The sequence below is a fragment of the Podarcis filfolensis genome (assembly GCF_964270895.1).
Source record: "Podarcis filfolensis genome assembly, chromosome: 13".
In the NCBI taxonomy this organism is placed as follows: Eukaryota; Metazoa; Chordata; class Lepidosauria; order Squamata; family Lacertidae; genus Podarcis; species Podarcis filfolensis.
The window spans coordinates 30,731,517-30,746,589 of record NC_139615.1 but is presented as its reverse complement, the minus strand read 5'-3'; the positions used below and the strand labels follow the sequence as shown (position 1 = coordinate 30,746,589).

General features: G+C 45.1%; 1 protein-coding gene across 15 annotated transcripts in view; it reads left to right on the top strand.

The window, feature by feature from the left end:
- The window catches only part of MLLT6 (MLLT6, PHD finger containing), a 94,023-nt gene that overhangs the window by 31,552 nt on the left and 47,398 nt on the right, over positions 1 to 15,073 (top strand). For 9 of the 15 annotated variants that reach the window (XR_014540991.1, XM_083582560.1, XM_083582566.1 and 6 more), the window contains exons 5-7: positions 33 to 136; positions 989 to 1,082; positions 5,097 to 5,201. Coding sequence is in view for 13 of the 15 variants with exons in the window: in XM_083582560.1 (XP_083438686.1) it covers positions 33 to 136; positions 989 to 1,082; positions 5,097 to 5,201 (303 nt within the window). In the remaining 2 variants the exon portion in view is untranslated. Of the gene's footprint in view, positions 1 to 32; positions 137 to 988; positions 1,083 to 5,093; positions 5,202 to 15,073 lie in introns of all 15 variants that reach the window. The other 6 variants (XR_014540992.1, XM_083582562.1, XM_083582557.1 and 3 more) reach the window with 1 other exon arrangement.

Here is a 15,073-nt window from a genome sequence, read left to right as displayed (position 1 = left end):
CACCGTCTATGTTGTGCCTCCTATTCTTGCAGACTTGCTACATCTGTGAGGAGCAGGGCAGGGAGAGCAAAGCAGCCTCTGGAGCTTGCATGACTTGCAACCGTCACGGCTGTCGGCAAGCCTTCCATGTCACCTGGTGAGTCCATGATTGTGTCTGTTTAATGGTCACTTCCTTCCTCCCTGGTCCGTGTTTCTAAACCCACCAATTTTGTCAAGTCAGTTTTGGATTCATAGTCATGAGATAAGCCTGCATGAGTGAGTTACGATGAGGGACTTCACAGATTCTTTGGTTGCTTCCTGCTGAAACTTTGAACCTTCTCAGTTGCCTTCCTTCCTGCCTTATCTTCCCTCTTCAATCCATTTTAAACATTTTTCACATACTATTTTACGAGAGCCACATGGACATATTGTTGATGTCTTTATGTTTTTCCCCCCTAAAGAAATAGATAATGCACAAAAATAAATACCGGTATGTGTTCCCTCACCCCAGCAATCATAACACTTCAAAGAACTGAGCTTTGGATGTGCCATTTATCCAAAGGTTTGTCAAGATCACCATCCACACATGAACTCAAACCATACAGACCAGAAGTAGGGAACCTCAGGCCTGGGGGCCAAATGCGGCCCCCAGCCCTCTCTGTCTGGCTCTTGGGACTTACTTCTCCCCAGGCCACACTTCTCACCATCCCTACTTTATACCCTCCTTGAAGTAGGGGATGTGGCTGCAGAGGCCTAAGGCCTGAAGAGAGTCCCAAGGACCAGATAGAGGGGTTTGGCCCTTGAGCCCGAGGTTCCTCACCCCCAGAGTAGATCATTTATCCTAATGGTTTTATTTGCCCATTCTGAGAAGCTAACAATAGAGCAGGAGAGCAATAAGCTTCTGTGCTGGGTACAGAAAGAGGGGGGAACCTGGCTGCTCTGGTCCCTCTGCCACAATCTGTGCTGCCCTGGGCTCGGCTCACACAACCACCTTGTTTCTTCGTTTCAGTGCTCAGATGGCTGGGCTCCTGTGTGAAGAAGAAGTCTTGGAAGTCGACAATGTGAAATACTGTGGCTACTGCAAGTACCACTTCAATAAAATGGTGAGTCCCTCGTCATCATCAAAACCCAAAAGCACAGAGCAGGTGCTAGGATTGAGCAGCAACAAAAAAAAAAATAGATAGTTTTATTCCAAATCCAAAAGCATGGTAAAGAACACACTTTGTTTATAAAATACCCCTGGTACAATCCCTGGCACCTAGAGGATGGAAGATTTGTCAGTCAGTGGTGCTGGGGAAGAATGCTGTATACCGTTCTAAACATACACTGACTTCAGTGTGGAAAGTCACCACCCAAGTAAGCAGCACTGGACTAGCTGGGTCCAGTGGTTTTCAGGTGCACCCAAAATAGCAAATGAAACAATGAAGAAGAGAGACACCCCCTATTCCAACAAAGGAGAGTGATGGGGTTGTGGCTACAGCAGAAACCATGGCCAATGGCACCTGGTTTTAAAGGAAAGGTTGCAGGTGCTGGACTATTAGTTGACAGTAAATGGTTTTGACTGACCTATAAAGCCCTAAATCGCTTCAACCCTATGTAGCGAGGGTAAACAATAGTTTTTTAAAATAATATAAAGGCTTTGCTTCCAGTGATAGTACACACACATGTATTTTGTCCAACAGGTTTTGGGCAGCATAAGTTGCATGGAGACTGCAAAACCTGATTCACCTCTGGTAGATCGGGATGCATTTACATTCCCGTTCCAGCCATATTCATCTATGTGAATCACCACCACTCTGCATCCTTCTTGTTTGCCTCTTGCCTTAAGCGTGCATCAACCATACATTTAAAGCACATGGTTCCTCCCATTGTGGGGTGGTCCAGCTCTGGCTTTCTAATGGAATGGGGCAGATCTGTAAGTAAAAAATCATGGCTGCCCTAATCATGTGCAGTTTGGCCCTAGTTAATCCCTAAGGCAAAGCCTAGCACAGATCAAGACAGCCTGTGTTTCTAGAGGAAGCTGGAAGAATTGACTGAATGAACTACTAGGATCTCCCCATACCAGGTTAATTAAGATCCCTTCATCTTGATACCTTCTTAGCATTTTAGAGGTGGTCATGGTGAGTTCATTGCCTGTGGTACTACCCGAGCTTTGCAGTGTCCCCCCCCCCACTAATAATCTTTATTTTATGTTTATTCATTAAAACATTTCTATTCTACCCTACATTAGAAATCCCAGGGCAATTTGCAACAATTGTGGTAAAATGAGCACAATGAAACCAGGAAATATACTATGTCCACATAAGATAATACTGTCATGAGTTTGTGGGTGCTAGACAAGTCTAAATTCCTGGACTCAGTAAGTGTCAGAATTTAATCAAGGCAAATTTTACAGTATAAGCCAGGCCAGTTTCCAGACCAGGAAATTGCCTGGGATAATGAGCCATTAGGAAAACAAAACAAAACAAAGGTGATGACCCATTAAGAAAGCCATGAAGAAGGCAAAGGCTCTGTGCCGGAAACGCGGACACTGGGTAAGCCACCTGGAGCCCCTGGAATCTTGCATCGCTTGGAGATTGAGATGGCGTGCAACTCAAATGCCTAAGAAAATAATGAGTCTTTCAGAAGCTCCTAAAACCAGTCAGGGTCAGTGCTTGTCTGATGTCTAGGAGGAGTTGATTCCAAAGGCTGGGTCCCACCACAGAAAAGACCCTCCGCCTGATAGTGTCCAAATGGATTTGTATGGGCTGAATCAACCAGAATAATTTCAGTGAATGGGCAGATCTATGTGTTGAATGCTTGAATCAGTGAGTTGCTTCTGATCCCAAAGAGATGTGACAAATGTTGACATTTTACAGGAGGTGCTGTCTGTGTGTGTGTTTTAAAGAAAGAGGCTACAGCCTATTTATGCAAATATGTATTTGATAGTGAGGCGGCACCCACAGCAGCACCCAGGAATGTCAAATGCTGAGATGACCCTGGTTCATTGGATGCCCCAAATGGAAGGTGGGAAGGGAAGGGCCCAAGGCAAGCTGACAGGAACTAGAGCTATCAGAAAGTCATGAGCATTTATCAGCACTGCCACCTTCAGTGATTAATAACACCAGCCCCTTCCCCAAAGCCAAACTAGAGAACTCCACACCCTGCTTTTTGTTAATCATGGTGATGTGCACTGCTTTGCTGATTACCTGAAGCAAAGGTTTGGCTGTTTGCCAACCTTGAGAGCTTTTCTTGTGGCTGGCAGGAGACAACAACACAATTTCATTTCCATTTTTTCACCTTTAGTATTAATAACTGTTTATATAGCAGTGAGCAAATTTGCTTTTGCAATCGCTTATCTTCTTTGTCTTTTTGACAGCCCAGTGAGGTAGGTACGCAGAAGCCGCTCCCAGGGCACACCTGGAGTCTGGGCTCAGCCCCGGCAATAGATTAAGTTTCCAAGCCAGGGAGATGGAATCTGAGAAGTGATAGCAAAAGGAAGTGCAGTCCCAAGTTTGTGCAGAGAGACGCCATTTCACTGGGGCTAAGGAAAAGGCTTTCCTTGCCAGCAGGTTAACTTGCACAAATTGTTGAGTCCTGGCAGAAGGCACCTTGGACTACTGTCTATGGATGCTGGCTTTAACACTGTTTGGAAGCTTAGGCAGAAAATCCAAATGGCACCCACACCTTCCACTAAATCTGCCAGGAAGTTCTCTAGCACTCATCTGGTTGAAAAATATACAGAGGCTGGAGAGGGGGTGTAGCTCCCATCAGTTTCAATTAAGCTTATTCAGGAGAATTGCCAGTGGACCACATATCAGGGGTCATATCTGTCTCACTCTGCTACTCAAAATCTGCCACCTTGTTTTCCCTCTTAGTAGATCTGCCTCTGATCCATAAGTTTAGACCAGGGAACTGAGGGCCAAACTAGACGTGATGTAATTAGAACGCCTCATTTTAATTTGGTAGTAATTAGCAGCCCCAGGCAATTGCTTTGAAGATCAGGATAGGGGAACGGCACTCTTGGAGAGAGTGTTCTTAATTCTTCCATCCCATTCCTCCCCACCCCCAATATAAATTGTGCTCCTATTCACCTCATCAGATGGAAAAAAAGAACAGCATTAGGAGCTAACAGCCGTTTCAGGGCCCCTCCAGGCGTCCTTTTTATTACACATTCCTGATGATTTGTGCTCGTGATGCTGTCATGGCGGTTATATGAGATCCTGCTTTCAATACTGCTTGTGCCTGCAGAAGTTTTGGGGCAGCCATACTGCTTCATTTCCAATCAACACATTTCCTGTAACTTCCTGCTGGAATCCTATAACCATGACCACAAACGTTTTGGGGTTTTTTGTCCTTCTTTGGTTGTGGAACAACTCCTCCAGATTGCGGTAAATGTGGTAGCTTTGGGGAAGCACAGCAAAACAACTAATAAAGTGTAATTAACCCACCACTAATACACTATCATTATGTCACAAACGTGTTGCAGAATACACCCACAATAAAACACACTCTGGAGGGGCCCTGGGTGTGTGCTTTCCCTTGGGGAAAGAAAGAACATGGAAGGGGAAGGGTTAAGCATCCTCACCTGGAGGACCACTTCCCTGATCTTCAGAGTAGCTGACTGGTACCTCTAATTAGCTGATTTGGAGCTCTTTTGCAATAAACCTGCTTCCTCACAGGATCAGACTTTATGCAGTCAGGAAAGTGACAGGGAAAATGCAGTGGAAAGTGTGGGGTAACACTTGCTTTGAGGCAGCATCGTCCAGCCACCCTACAAACAAATCAGAAGGAAGGTTCATAAAATAGCCAGTACTGTCTGATCTCCCTACAAACATATCAGGACAAATGTTCACTAAACAGTCTGTCTGGAAGTGCCCTAAAATGAGTTCATAGCCCCACTGGCTGAAAATGAGCTCTGATGCCTTTTGAGGAACCTGGGTCTTGCAACCTGCTGTGCAAAAATAATATCAGTGGAGACATCTGAGATGAAAGAGGTTATTCTAAACCATCAAGCCAAGATCCAGCAAGGGGGACCATTCTTCCTATTTGCTCTTATTTTCTTTTCTTTTCTGTTCCTTTTCCACCCCTCCATCCTCATCCATCACCTGCCCCAACTTCCCATTTGCCTCCAGAAGACGTCGCGCCATTCCGGAGGTGCCTCTTTCATTGCGGGAAGAAGGAGCCGGTCGGTGTCACCTACTCAAGAGAAGCATGTTTCCCACCACGAGAAACCAAAGAAGGTAAGAAAGGAAGAAAATAAAATGTTAATCGCTGTGCAACCTGGCCTGGGAGTGAACAGCAAAAAGATATTAATATGTCTATAATATGTCTTTTAACCTTCAGTCTTTCTAATTACAAGCAGATCAGATCAAACACAAAGGCATATCCAGTGCCTGTGTATTCTATAATTCTTTGTTCTTGTGTTCCAAAATTATTCCTGGCCCCAGAATTCAGCATCTGGACAATTTAAAGTTCTTGCTGAAGTTACTTCCAGATGACAACAACAACACACTTACCAAAAAACCACTGAAACCGCGCGCCCCATTAATGCTATCCTAACACAAGCAATGTTCAATGGCAATTGCACACTATCCAGTTCCTTTGCAAAGAGGAAAGCAGTCCTTTGGAAGGACAGTTAGCTCTCTCCATCTCCACCGGCACTAGGCCTCTCTCTCTTTTGTTCCCCCCCCCCTTTCAAAAAACACAGCTGTATTTGCCTATATTAACACTTGCACTCAAACAGTGAAGCAGCCTCCCTGGAACTCCAGGATCTGATTGCATAATGGTGACAGTTAAGAAGTAAGGGCCACACAGCTATCCAGCCCCCATGTGTGGATCTGCAGCACCTCGAGGCCTGAGCTGGGAATGGAGCAAAAAGAGGAGGGTTGGGATTCTGCAGTGCCGTAAGAAGGTCCGAGATGAGGAAAGAAGGAACCCTATAGATCAGATAAAAGACAAACATGCAAAAGCAGAAGCCTTCCCTGGTGCCCACAGGGTCCTCTCTCTCACGCCAGTCTCCATTCTGAAATTAGGCTGGTAAGAAGCCTCTCACAAATGTGCCCATGGGCCCCAAAAGGTCAGAGACCCCTTTATTAAAGATGAGGCTGAGGGGCTGGCTGAATTCTGCAGGCAAAAACAGCCCAACACCTACAAGGAATAAAGTAGCACTATATTCTCCACAGTCTAAGGCTTTTCAGACAAAGGACCCACCACTAGCCCACAGATGCGATTGGGGCCCCATTTCTTAATTATTGTTTTTAGCATATATTTGTGTGGTGGTTGTGCTTCTGTTGTGACCCACCTTAGGTTAAGCCGCAACCCAGTGAGTGGGCCCCAACCCAACCCCTTGAAGATTGTAGGTCTAAGGTTGTAGGGCAGGCATAGGTGAACTCTGGCCCTCCAGATATTTGGGACTACAATTCCCATCATCCCTGACCACTGGTTCTGTTAGCTAGGGATGATGGGAATTGTAGTCCCAAACATCTGGGGGGCCGGAGTTTGCCTATGCCTGTTGTAAGGGTTTGGTGTAACACTACTAAAAGCACCCCAGAGAGTGTGAGAGAGAAATATCTTGAGGGCAGGACAACATAAAAAGATGACGCAGCAAGCTGTTTTCAACATGGAGCTTCTCCCTTGGTGCTCCAGCATCACAAACTCGTATCCAGACATAGATTTACAGCAGGATAATAACTGTGTTGCTCTTTTGCAGCCAAAACAGCCCAGAATCTTTTCAGGTGCCACAAGTCTCTTCCTTGTTTTTCTGGACATAGATGAAATTAACAAGATACCCTCCCTTCTCTAGCCTTCAGAACCCCCAGGGAAACTGTCAAGTTTTCTTGGTTTTACCCAGGCTTCTCTAATCACTGCACAGAGATAGGGAGAAGCACTGTCGATTTCACCAGCACTTGTTAATCACTGCATGCCAGTGCTGATGTACACATGGTGAAAATGATAAGGCTTTCCCTCCCACTCCCGCCACTGCTGCCTTAGTGCAAGACTGGAGAATCCTGATGAAATGGATGCCAGTGTCATGGGTCAGTTTGTCTACTGTGGTGAATAGTGGGTAGTGTTGTCAGTTTCACTCTTTCAGAACAAAATAGTGGTGGAGGGGAGAGGAGGGATTACACACAGTCATCAACAGCACCAGCAAACATTCCTTTATTATCCCAGGTGAGGCAGTCGTGCAACTGTAAGATCGCCCCTAAAATTATTTTGCAGCAATTGTAGTGGAAGTCTTTCCAGCACATGGGGCACCATGGGAATGCCACAGTTTGGGATGAACAAATGAGCTTCCAATACCAGAGAAAATTGCTAGTATGAAAAACCCTACGTCACAATTCTCTTCTTCCTATTTGAAATCTGTAAAGGATTTAACTATTAGAAGACAGACAGTGAAATCCTGAACACACTTAACTGGGTGGGGAGTAATCTCCATAGAAGTCCAGTGGGACCTATTTCTCAGGAAACATTATTTGGACTTACAGTATTTCTGAATAAATATTCTTTGGCTTGTACCGTAAAGGGTGGGTGAAAAGAAAAAAAGAGGGCATCCTGCAAAAATTGCCCTAACCTTATCTGAGAGGTCTGTCACCAGGGTTTAATTTTCATCTCTAGATAAAATTTTTCAGGCTTGTAAAGGGAATACTTAAGGCTTCTGCTCTTGTATCCACTGCTGCAGATAAACCATTTTCTAGCTGTTCTCCATACTTCAATCAGTTGTTGCCACTCCTGCTATACAGCAACACTGTGTAGAAAGAAACATACTGTACAATTCACCTATACTATTGTATAGTGCCCTACACATATCTTATCCTCTCTAGCAAATACGATGTGGTCAGATCATACAGCTAGAACAAACTTGAAACCTGTTTTCAGTGCCAGAAGAAAAACACAAGAATTTGTAATATTAGAGAAGAGCATATGCAGAGTGCCTTAATAAAAGCATCTCTTCTCCCCAGCCCCATCGCACCCCAACTCTCTAATCTGGGATTGAAGCGAAGGATTTCCAAGTAAGAGGATATGGTTTATTAGCCCAACTTGAACCCTAGCATCTCACTTTGGAGAAATTAACACTTGCCTGGAACTGTAGCAGAATCTGTTTCAGTGCCATTTGCAACTGGATTTGCGGGGGCGGGGAGGGCGGGGAGAGAAATAGCTCACCCTTGTCAAGTCATGTTTTATGTGACCAAAAGCTCAGAGTTCCACACAGTTATTAGTTATGCAAAACTGAGAGGCACTGGTTTGTTTTTAGCCCTGCTGCCTTGATCAGTTGCAACTGTACTGGCTGTCAGTCAGACAGACATTCCGTCCAATTTCCTAGTATAGTGGTACCTCAGGTTACAAACACCTCGGGTTACAGACTCCGCTAACCCAGAAGTAGTACCTCAGGTTAAGAACTTTACCTCAGGATGAGAACAGAAATCGTGCGGTGGCGGCACGGCAGCAGCAGGAGGCCCCATTAGCTAAAGTGGTACCTCAGTTTAAGAATGGTTTCTGGTTAAGAACGGACCTCCGGAACGAATTAAGTTTGTAATCAGAGGTATCACTGTATATGTACTAGGCCTTTAACACAGCTTAAAGGTAGGTTGGCTTCAATTCACTCCCAAAGGCAGCTGCTGCCAAGGAAAATGGTGGAAACAGGAAAAGAGAAAGAGAGGCAGGAGAGAGATCAGCACAAGGTAAATGGTGGTAATGGAACAGAGTATGAGCCAAAAAGGCAGGGGGGAGAGGAAACCAGGATGATTGGCAGGTGATTTGGAGAGCAGCTGACACCAGGCAGGCTATGGAAGAGAAAGGTTCTATATTTGCACAGACTCGGAAAAGAAGAAGGGGGAGGGAGAAGCAAGATCATTTCTTTCTGTTAATCTATATAGTACTGGCAATCATGCTCCGATAAACAGATGATCAAGGAAACTGTTGGCAAGGTGTAGTAAAGGTGCCTGTCCTGGGATCTATAATGAAGCTAGGCAAACTGCAGGCCTACAGAATAAAATAAAAGAAATTGGGGAAGTAGCCAACCACATATCCTTCCCTACATCCCCCACAAAGGCCTGGAAAATCCTTTTTCCTAGAGGATAAATTATAGCCACAAATTATGTGTACTCTCCCAGGAGCCAAAGCTAGTGTGCATGAAACCTAGAAACAGACTTGGTTAGAGAGGGACAGCTTCCCCAATCCAGCTGAAGCAGCTGCAGACTGTTGGAGGAGGGAAGAGGAGAGCTTAACCGTGAACAGGTCATCAGCATCTTGCTTTCAAGCAAGTCTAATCACTGCTAATTGAACAAATATTGATAATAACTTTGCCTGCCTTCCATTATCTTAGGCTTCATCCACACAGGAGTTTGATAAAGATTCCGAGCTGATTTTTTTCCCAAGGCATTGTTCACATGGCATTCTCTGTATCCAGTGGGCAGCCTGCAGTTTTTCAACAGTAAACTGGTTTTTTCCCAATCCAGGGAAAATCTGGAAAAGGGAAGTAAATCCAACTGTGGACACACTGGAGCACATTGTCTGGGCAGGTTCTGGTGCCATCTACCACCATACCCATCTAAAAGCAGCAGGGTTGGAGAGGATTTTCAGTGGGAAAATAGGAGGAGAAAGAGTTTGTGCTGTTTTTTTCTGCCTCAAACTCAGTCCTGCTGGTTGCTTTGCATAACAAAAGGTGCCCCCACCCCAATAATCACCAATCTACATGTAGGGCATAGCTTCTGCTTGTCACTTCAGCTGTCACACAACTTGAAAATTCCACCATCTCCACCCCTGCTTTTGTTTAGAATTATAGAATTGCAGAGTTTGAGAACCTTACACAAATTAGTCTGCTGGTTGCTTATGCAGACTCATGCTTAAAGACAAGCCTTTGCCATCCCAGGGCGCTCCAGATGTTTTGGACTATAATTTCCATCAACTCCAGCCAGTGGGCTACAACTTCTAAGTGTTGGGAGTTGTAGTCTAAAACATCTGGAGGGTGCCAGGTTGGGGAAAGCCATCAGCCCTAGCCAGCATGGTCAATGCCAGGGGTCAATGCCAGGGGATGATGGGAGTTGCAGTCCAGGAACATCAGGGCATGAGCTCAAAGGTTTCCCGTCCTTGCTGTAGAGAGGGGGGTTTATATGGCTGGAATGGGTTAACTGGTGGCCCTGTAAATGACGGTGGTCTACATCCCTTATCATGCCTGACTCATTAGCCATGCTGAGAGGGGCTGATGGAAGTTGGGAGTCCAGCAACACTCTGGAAGGCTGTAGGTTCCTCATGCTCACAAGAACATAGAAATCACCGTCCTGGGATCAGATCGTGGTCCGTCTAGTCCTGTGCTCTCTTTCCAACAGCCAAACATTTCTAGGAAGCATGGAGGTGAAGTCTGTTGCTTTGTGTCCAATATAATTAACATGGCTGGGAAAAGGGAAGGATAGTGTGTAGATTTATTTCTGTCTGCCAGAGAAGGGGAGATTAGGACTGGTCATTGGGGGGAGAATTCCCCCCAACTTCCATCCTGGATGACGCAAGCTTGCAGGACTTCAGATATGGCGGTGGGCTCTCTGATCTGTTCCTCCCAAGTTAGGATAAAGGTAAAGGGACCCCTGACCGTTAGGTCCAGTCGCAGATGACTCTGGGGTTGCGGCGCTCATCTTGCTTTATTAGCTGAGGGAGCCAGCGTACAGCTTCCGGGTCATGTGGTCAGCATGACTAAGGCGCTTCTGGCAAACCAGAGCAGCGCACGGAAACGCCATTTACCTTCCCGCTGGAGCGGTACCTATTTATCTGCTTGCATTTTGACATGCTTTCGAACTGCTAGGTTGGCAGGAGCAGGGACTGAGCAACGGGAGCTCACCCCGTCACGGGGATTTGAACCGCCGACCTTCTGATTGGTAAGCCCTGGGCTCTGTGGTTTAGGATAGTTCAGCTAATTAGCAGGTCTCCACAACCTTGTTTCAAAGTCGTGTAGTTTTAAATTTGTTGGTATCTTCGTCACATAGGCTTTTCCTGCAAGTATTTGTTTTTGCTGTTTCCAGTGAATGTGTTTTACATGTGGAAAGAACAAGCCCATTTTGAAACATAGAATTCTGCCCTGAATTTATATGCCCAATTTTATTCTGTATCTCAACATTCATGGGAGCTGTTACAGTACAAACACACAAATGAACGGAAAATGCCAAAATTGGGGGAAACTAAATCAATATCTCACTTGGCTGAGCAAATCATGTACGTATTTAAAATCTGCCTCTCCAATGCCTTTGTGCCATTTGGCAGTACCTGGCAATATTATAATTAGCTGGACCAGCTTCTGTCAGTGTGAAAATACGGGAGCTTTCAAGTGAGTGCTTTAATCTGGAAAAGAACAAAGAGTTTTGTCTGTAACCCGAAAGAACCAACAGAAATAGGCCCATTTTTTGAAAAAGGTTGGTAAAAGTTCTGTTTCTCTCTTCGCTTCATTTTTTCTCCTATATCAGTCCTGCAGCATCAGACTAAACTAAAATAGTTAAAAAGTTTAAAGTTTCAGTAATGTGGTTTTCCTCCTTGTATGCTGAGCACACACCCCAGGAAGATATTTTTATACCCCACCCTAGTTTGACAGAGCTGGTAAACCTCATTTAAACCAGAGTGTGAGCAGTACAACAGTAGCTGAGGACTCAAGCAATTGCACACACACACACACACACATATATATATATATATATACACTTCACACACACACACACACTCTTCACATAGAACATTATGTCAGGGAAAAGAGATCGAGCCTGAACTTTTCCCTACTTTGTTCTGTCCAAATGAGAGTATGTGCAGGAAGTTTTTGTGGGTTTCTTTGCATGGAGGAGCATTTAATGACCATATGAGCAATCTGAAATATTACTGCCAAACACACATTCCCTACCTAAGCAAAAACTAAGCAAAGATCACACCCTTGCATTCTTTAACTCTCCCCCCCCAACCTTTTCACCTGAAGCATTATAATGCCAGAAGTGTTATTAAGATGTGCTTGCGGATACACCCTGTGAAAGAGATTAGCCTGAGGCAAAATGCATCTATTCCAAATACAGTATTTCTAAAGTGCCCTTCATCGAAAAACGATCCCAAGTCTGAGTGCAACCAGAATAAAATACTTAACTTTATAGCCTTAAATACAGCAAAACCCAAGCTACCAAAATATCAGTAAGGATAAAAACACAGTGAATATCAGCAACATTCGGTACTTTGAACTGAAGTGCATCCTTGCTGCCAGTTGCTTAATTTGCAAAGGAAGTGCCCTCCAAATTGGAAGCCAAGTTGTGTTCCTTCAATGCTACCTTGTTCTTTACATGGTTAGAGACACGCTTCTTCAGAATTACTCCACGTTTCAGGGCTGAGCTCGCCTCTTTGTCTGGCCCGGAAACCTTCCACTCTGTTTCCAGAAGCATGGGAGGTGGATGCACGTATTAATTGTGCTAAGGGAAAGACACTTTCCACCTGCTCAGGAGCAGTATCTGGTCTAGCCTATTTTGTATGTCTAAAGGGGGGAAAGTTTCCTTAAACGTGCGGCGCAAGTTTTCTGTCCTTGGTCTGCAAACCGATTCTAAACACAGGCAGCATGTGTGAGTGAAGGCGGGGAGGGATATATATTGCACATGCCCAGAGACCCTGTCATTCATCTCATTCCTGCGGGCGTTCCAGGGCAACGTTCTAACGCCGAATCCCGGCCGAAACCATGCACATGCTCAGAGGTGCTCTCGTCTCTTATGATTCGCTCACATTCCGAGGCTGAGGCTCGGTAAGAAGAGAAGGCAGAGCTTTACCCTTGACCCGTGTGCTTCATTGCTCAGAATAAGGAACGTCTCCTGCCAGGCGGGGCAGACAAGACTTTATCGCTCCCCCTTCCCCCCCGTTTTGCTCTCACTGCAGTGCCCAGACCGGGGGTGGGCGGTGAGGGGTGAAATCTAGGGAGGATCTTGTGGGCAAGGCCCTTTCTGGCATCTGAAGGGATCCTATTTCACTCGCCCTGACGTTGGAGATCTACAAGTTAGTATGTGCAACGTGGGCACCGCCTTCCCTTGCTTGCAAGGCGAGAGTTTTCCCCCTCCCCATTCCTCTCCTCCTCCTCCTCCTCCCTTTCTTTTCTTTTTTTCACCCCCCCCCCCTTTCCACTCTTCCCCGCTCCTCCTCATTAACTATCGGGCTTTTCCTGTGCCTGCCGAAATGCCACCCCCGCCCCCCACCTCCAGCTGCTCGAAACTCCCAACGCAGGCTTGGAAAGAGAGACTTTCTTCCTGTTGGTGAACTTTGGGCAATGAAATGAACTTGGCAACCCCAAGGCGATTGACAAACCCAGGCATTCCCAGAGGAAAGGAGTCTGGAGAGTCGGGAAGGTAGGGGTGGCCTTTTATTTCCAGGGGATCTATCATAAAAAAGTCAGCGCAAACCCCCCCTCCAGTCCGACTTTAATCCCCTCGCCAGTGACAGTGGGGTTTCTAACACTTTGGCAAGGCAGACATTAGCAAAAGTGGGCAGGCATTTAAAAGTTGTGTGTCAGTGTGCGTGTGGCGGGGCTGGGGGCTGGGGAAGAGGGAGATCTGAGGAAAAGGGGGGTGGGTATTAAGAGTCAGAGGGGAGGTGTGGGGGAATCAGTTGGCATAAGAGAATGACTGAGTGCATTTTGAGTTAAGAGTCAAGACACTGCCACTGACATCCCAGGGTCAGTGTGTGCAGGACTGCTTTTGTGTGCCAACAAGGAAGATAATGCAAACTCAGGGTTTCTCAACTGGCTTCTAATTATTATTATTATTAAATGCTCGTTTTGCATGCTCTTTGGGTATTTTGTACAGAATTGTAAAATTGCCCCAGAGGTAGTATGTGGGACGGGAAGAGAGGTGTGGGGCAAGCGACGAGCAATGCAGATTTATGCACAGTTTTGCAAAAGAAGCTTTTACAAAAAAACCAACCCATATCCCCACTATGATGTCACATCAGCCTGAAAGATCTATATTTACACACAACAGTTATTGTGTTCTTCAGAAATATCCACCACCATTTTTTTTAGTCTGTGAAAGGTCAACCCTCCAGGTGTTACATTTCTTCTTATGGCAACCAATATGCGGTAAAGTGAATCTTCTGAACTGGATCTGTTCAGATGACTTGAAACCCAGAATGCTGTGTAGTCTTTTTGGGGGTGGGGGATACCTTAAGTTTTTTAAAAAAGGCAAACAAAGTAAAAGCTAAAGTGAAAACTGAGACTTTTTTTTTTTTAAAAAGGCACAATTTATAAAACTGGAAATCTACACACAAATTGCAAATAAGCCAAGTAAGCCTTAAATTATTTATTTCTATTACGATTGCAAAATTGATTTAAGGCTGCAAAACTGTACACACTTTAATGGAAGCTCTATTGAACTCGGTGAGACTTTTTTCTGAGCTAACATGCATAATAGCATTGGGCTGCATATATGTCAGCTGGAAATACTGGAAACCAGATTTGTTAATCTCTTTTATAAACTTCTAATCTAAAGTTTGCTCGTTTTAATTTTTTCACAGATTGATTTTTTAAAAAGTAATATTTTTCTCTGTTCTTTTAATGCAAAATTTCTTGGTTTGAGGAGTTGATCTGGTGTTTCTTTGTTCACATGAAACTGCTATTCCTGTACCTGCTTATAGAAAAGGAACTGACAATGGAATCCCGTGTATGTCTTTTAAGAAGCAAATCCTGCTGAATTCAGTTAGACTTATTCGTAGGTAAATGTAGATAAGATTGTACCCCAAAGCTTCTATTTTAAGGAAATCACTAAATTTTAAGGAAATTTCTGGGCCCAAAAAAGTACAGTACTGTGACTTATATAAATAATAAGTGAATGTGTATGTAAAGGTAAAGGACCCCTGACAGTTAAGTCCAGTGGCGTACGACTCTGGGGTTGCAGCGCTCATCTCACTTTACTGGCCAAGGGAGCCAATGTTTGTCCGCAGACAGTTTTTCCGCGTCATGTGGCCAGCATGACTAAGCCGCTTCTGGCGAAACCAGAGCAGCGCATGGAAACTCCGTTTGCCTTCCTGCCGGAGCGGTACCTATTTATCTACTTGCACTTTGACGTACTTTTGAACTGCTAGGTTGGCAAGAGCTGGGACTGAGCAACGGGAGCTCACCCCGTCG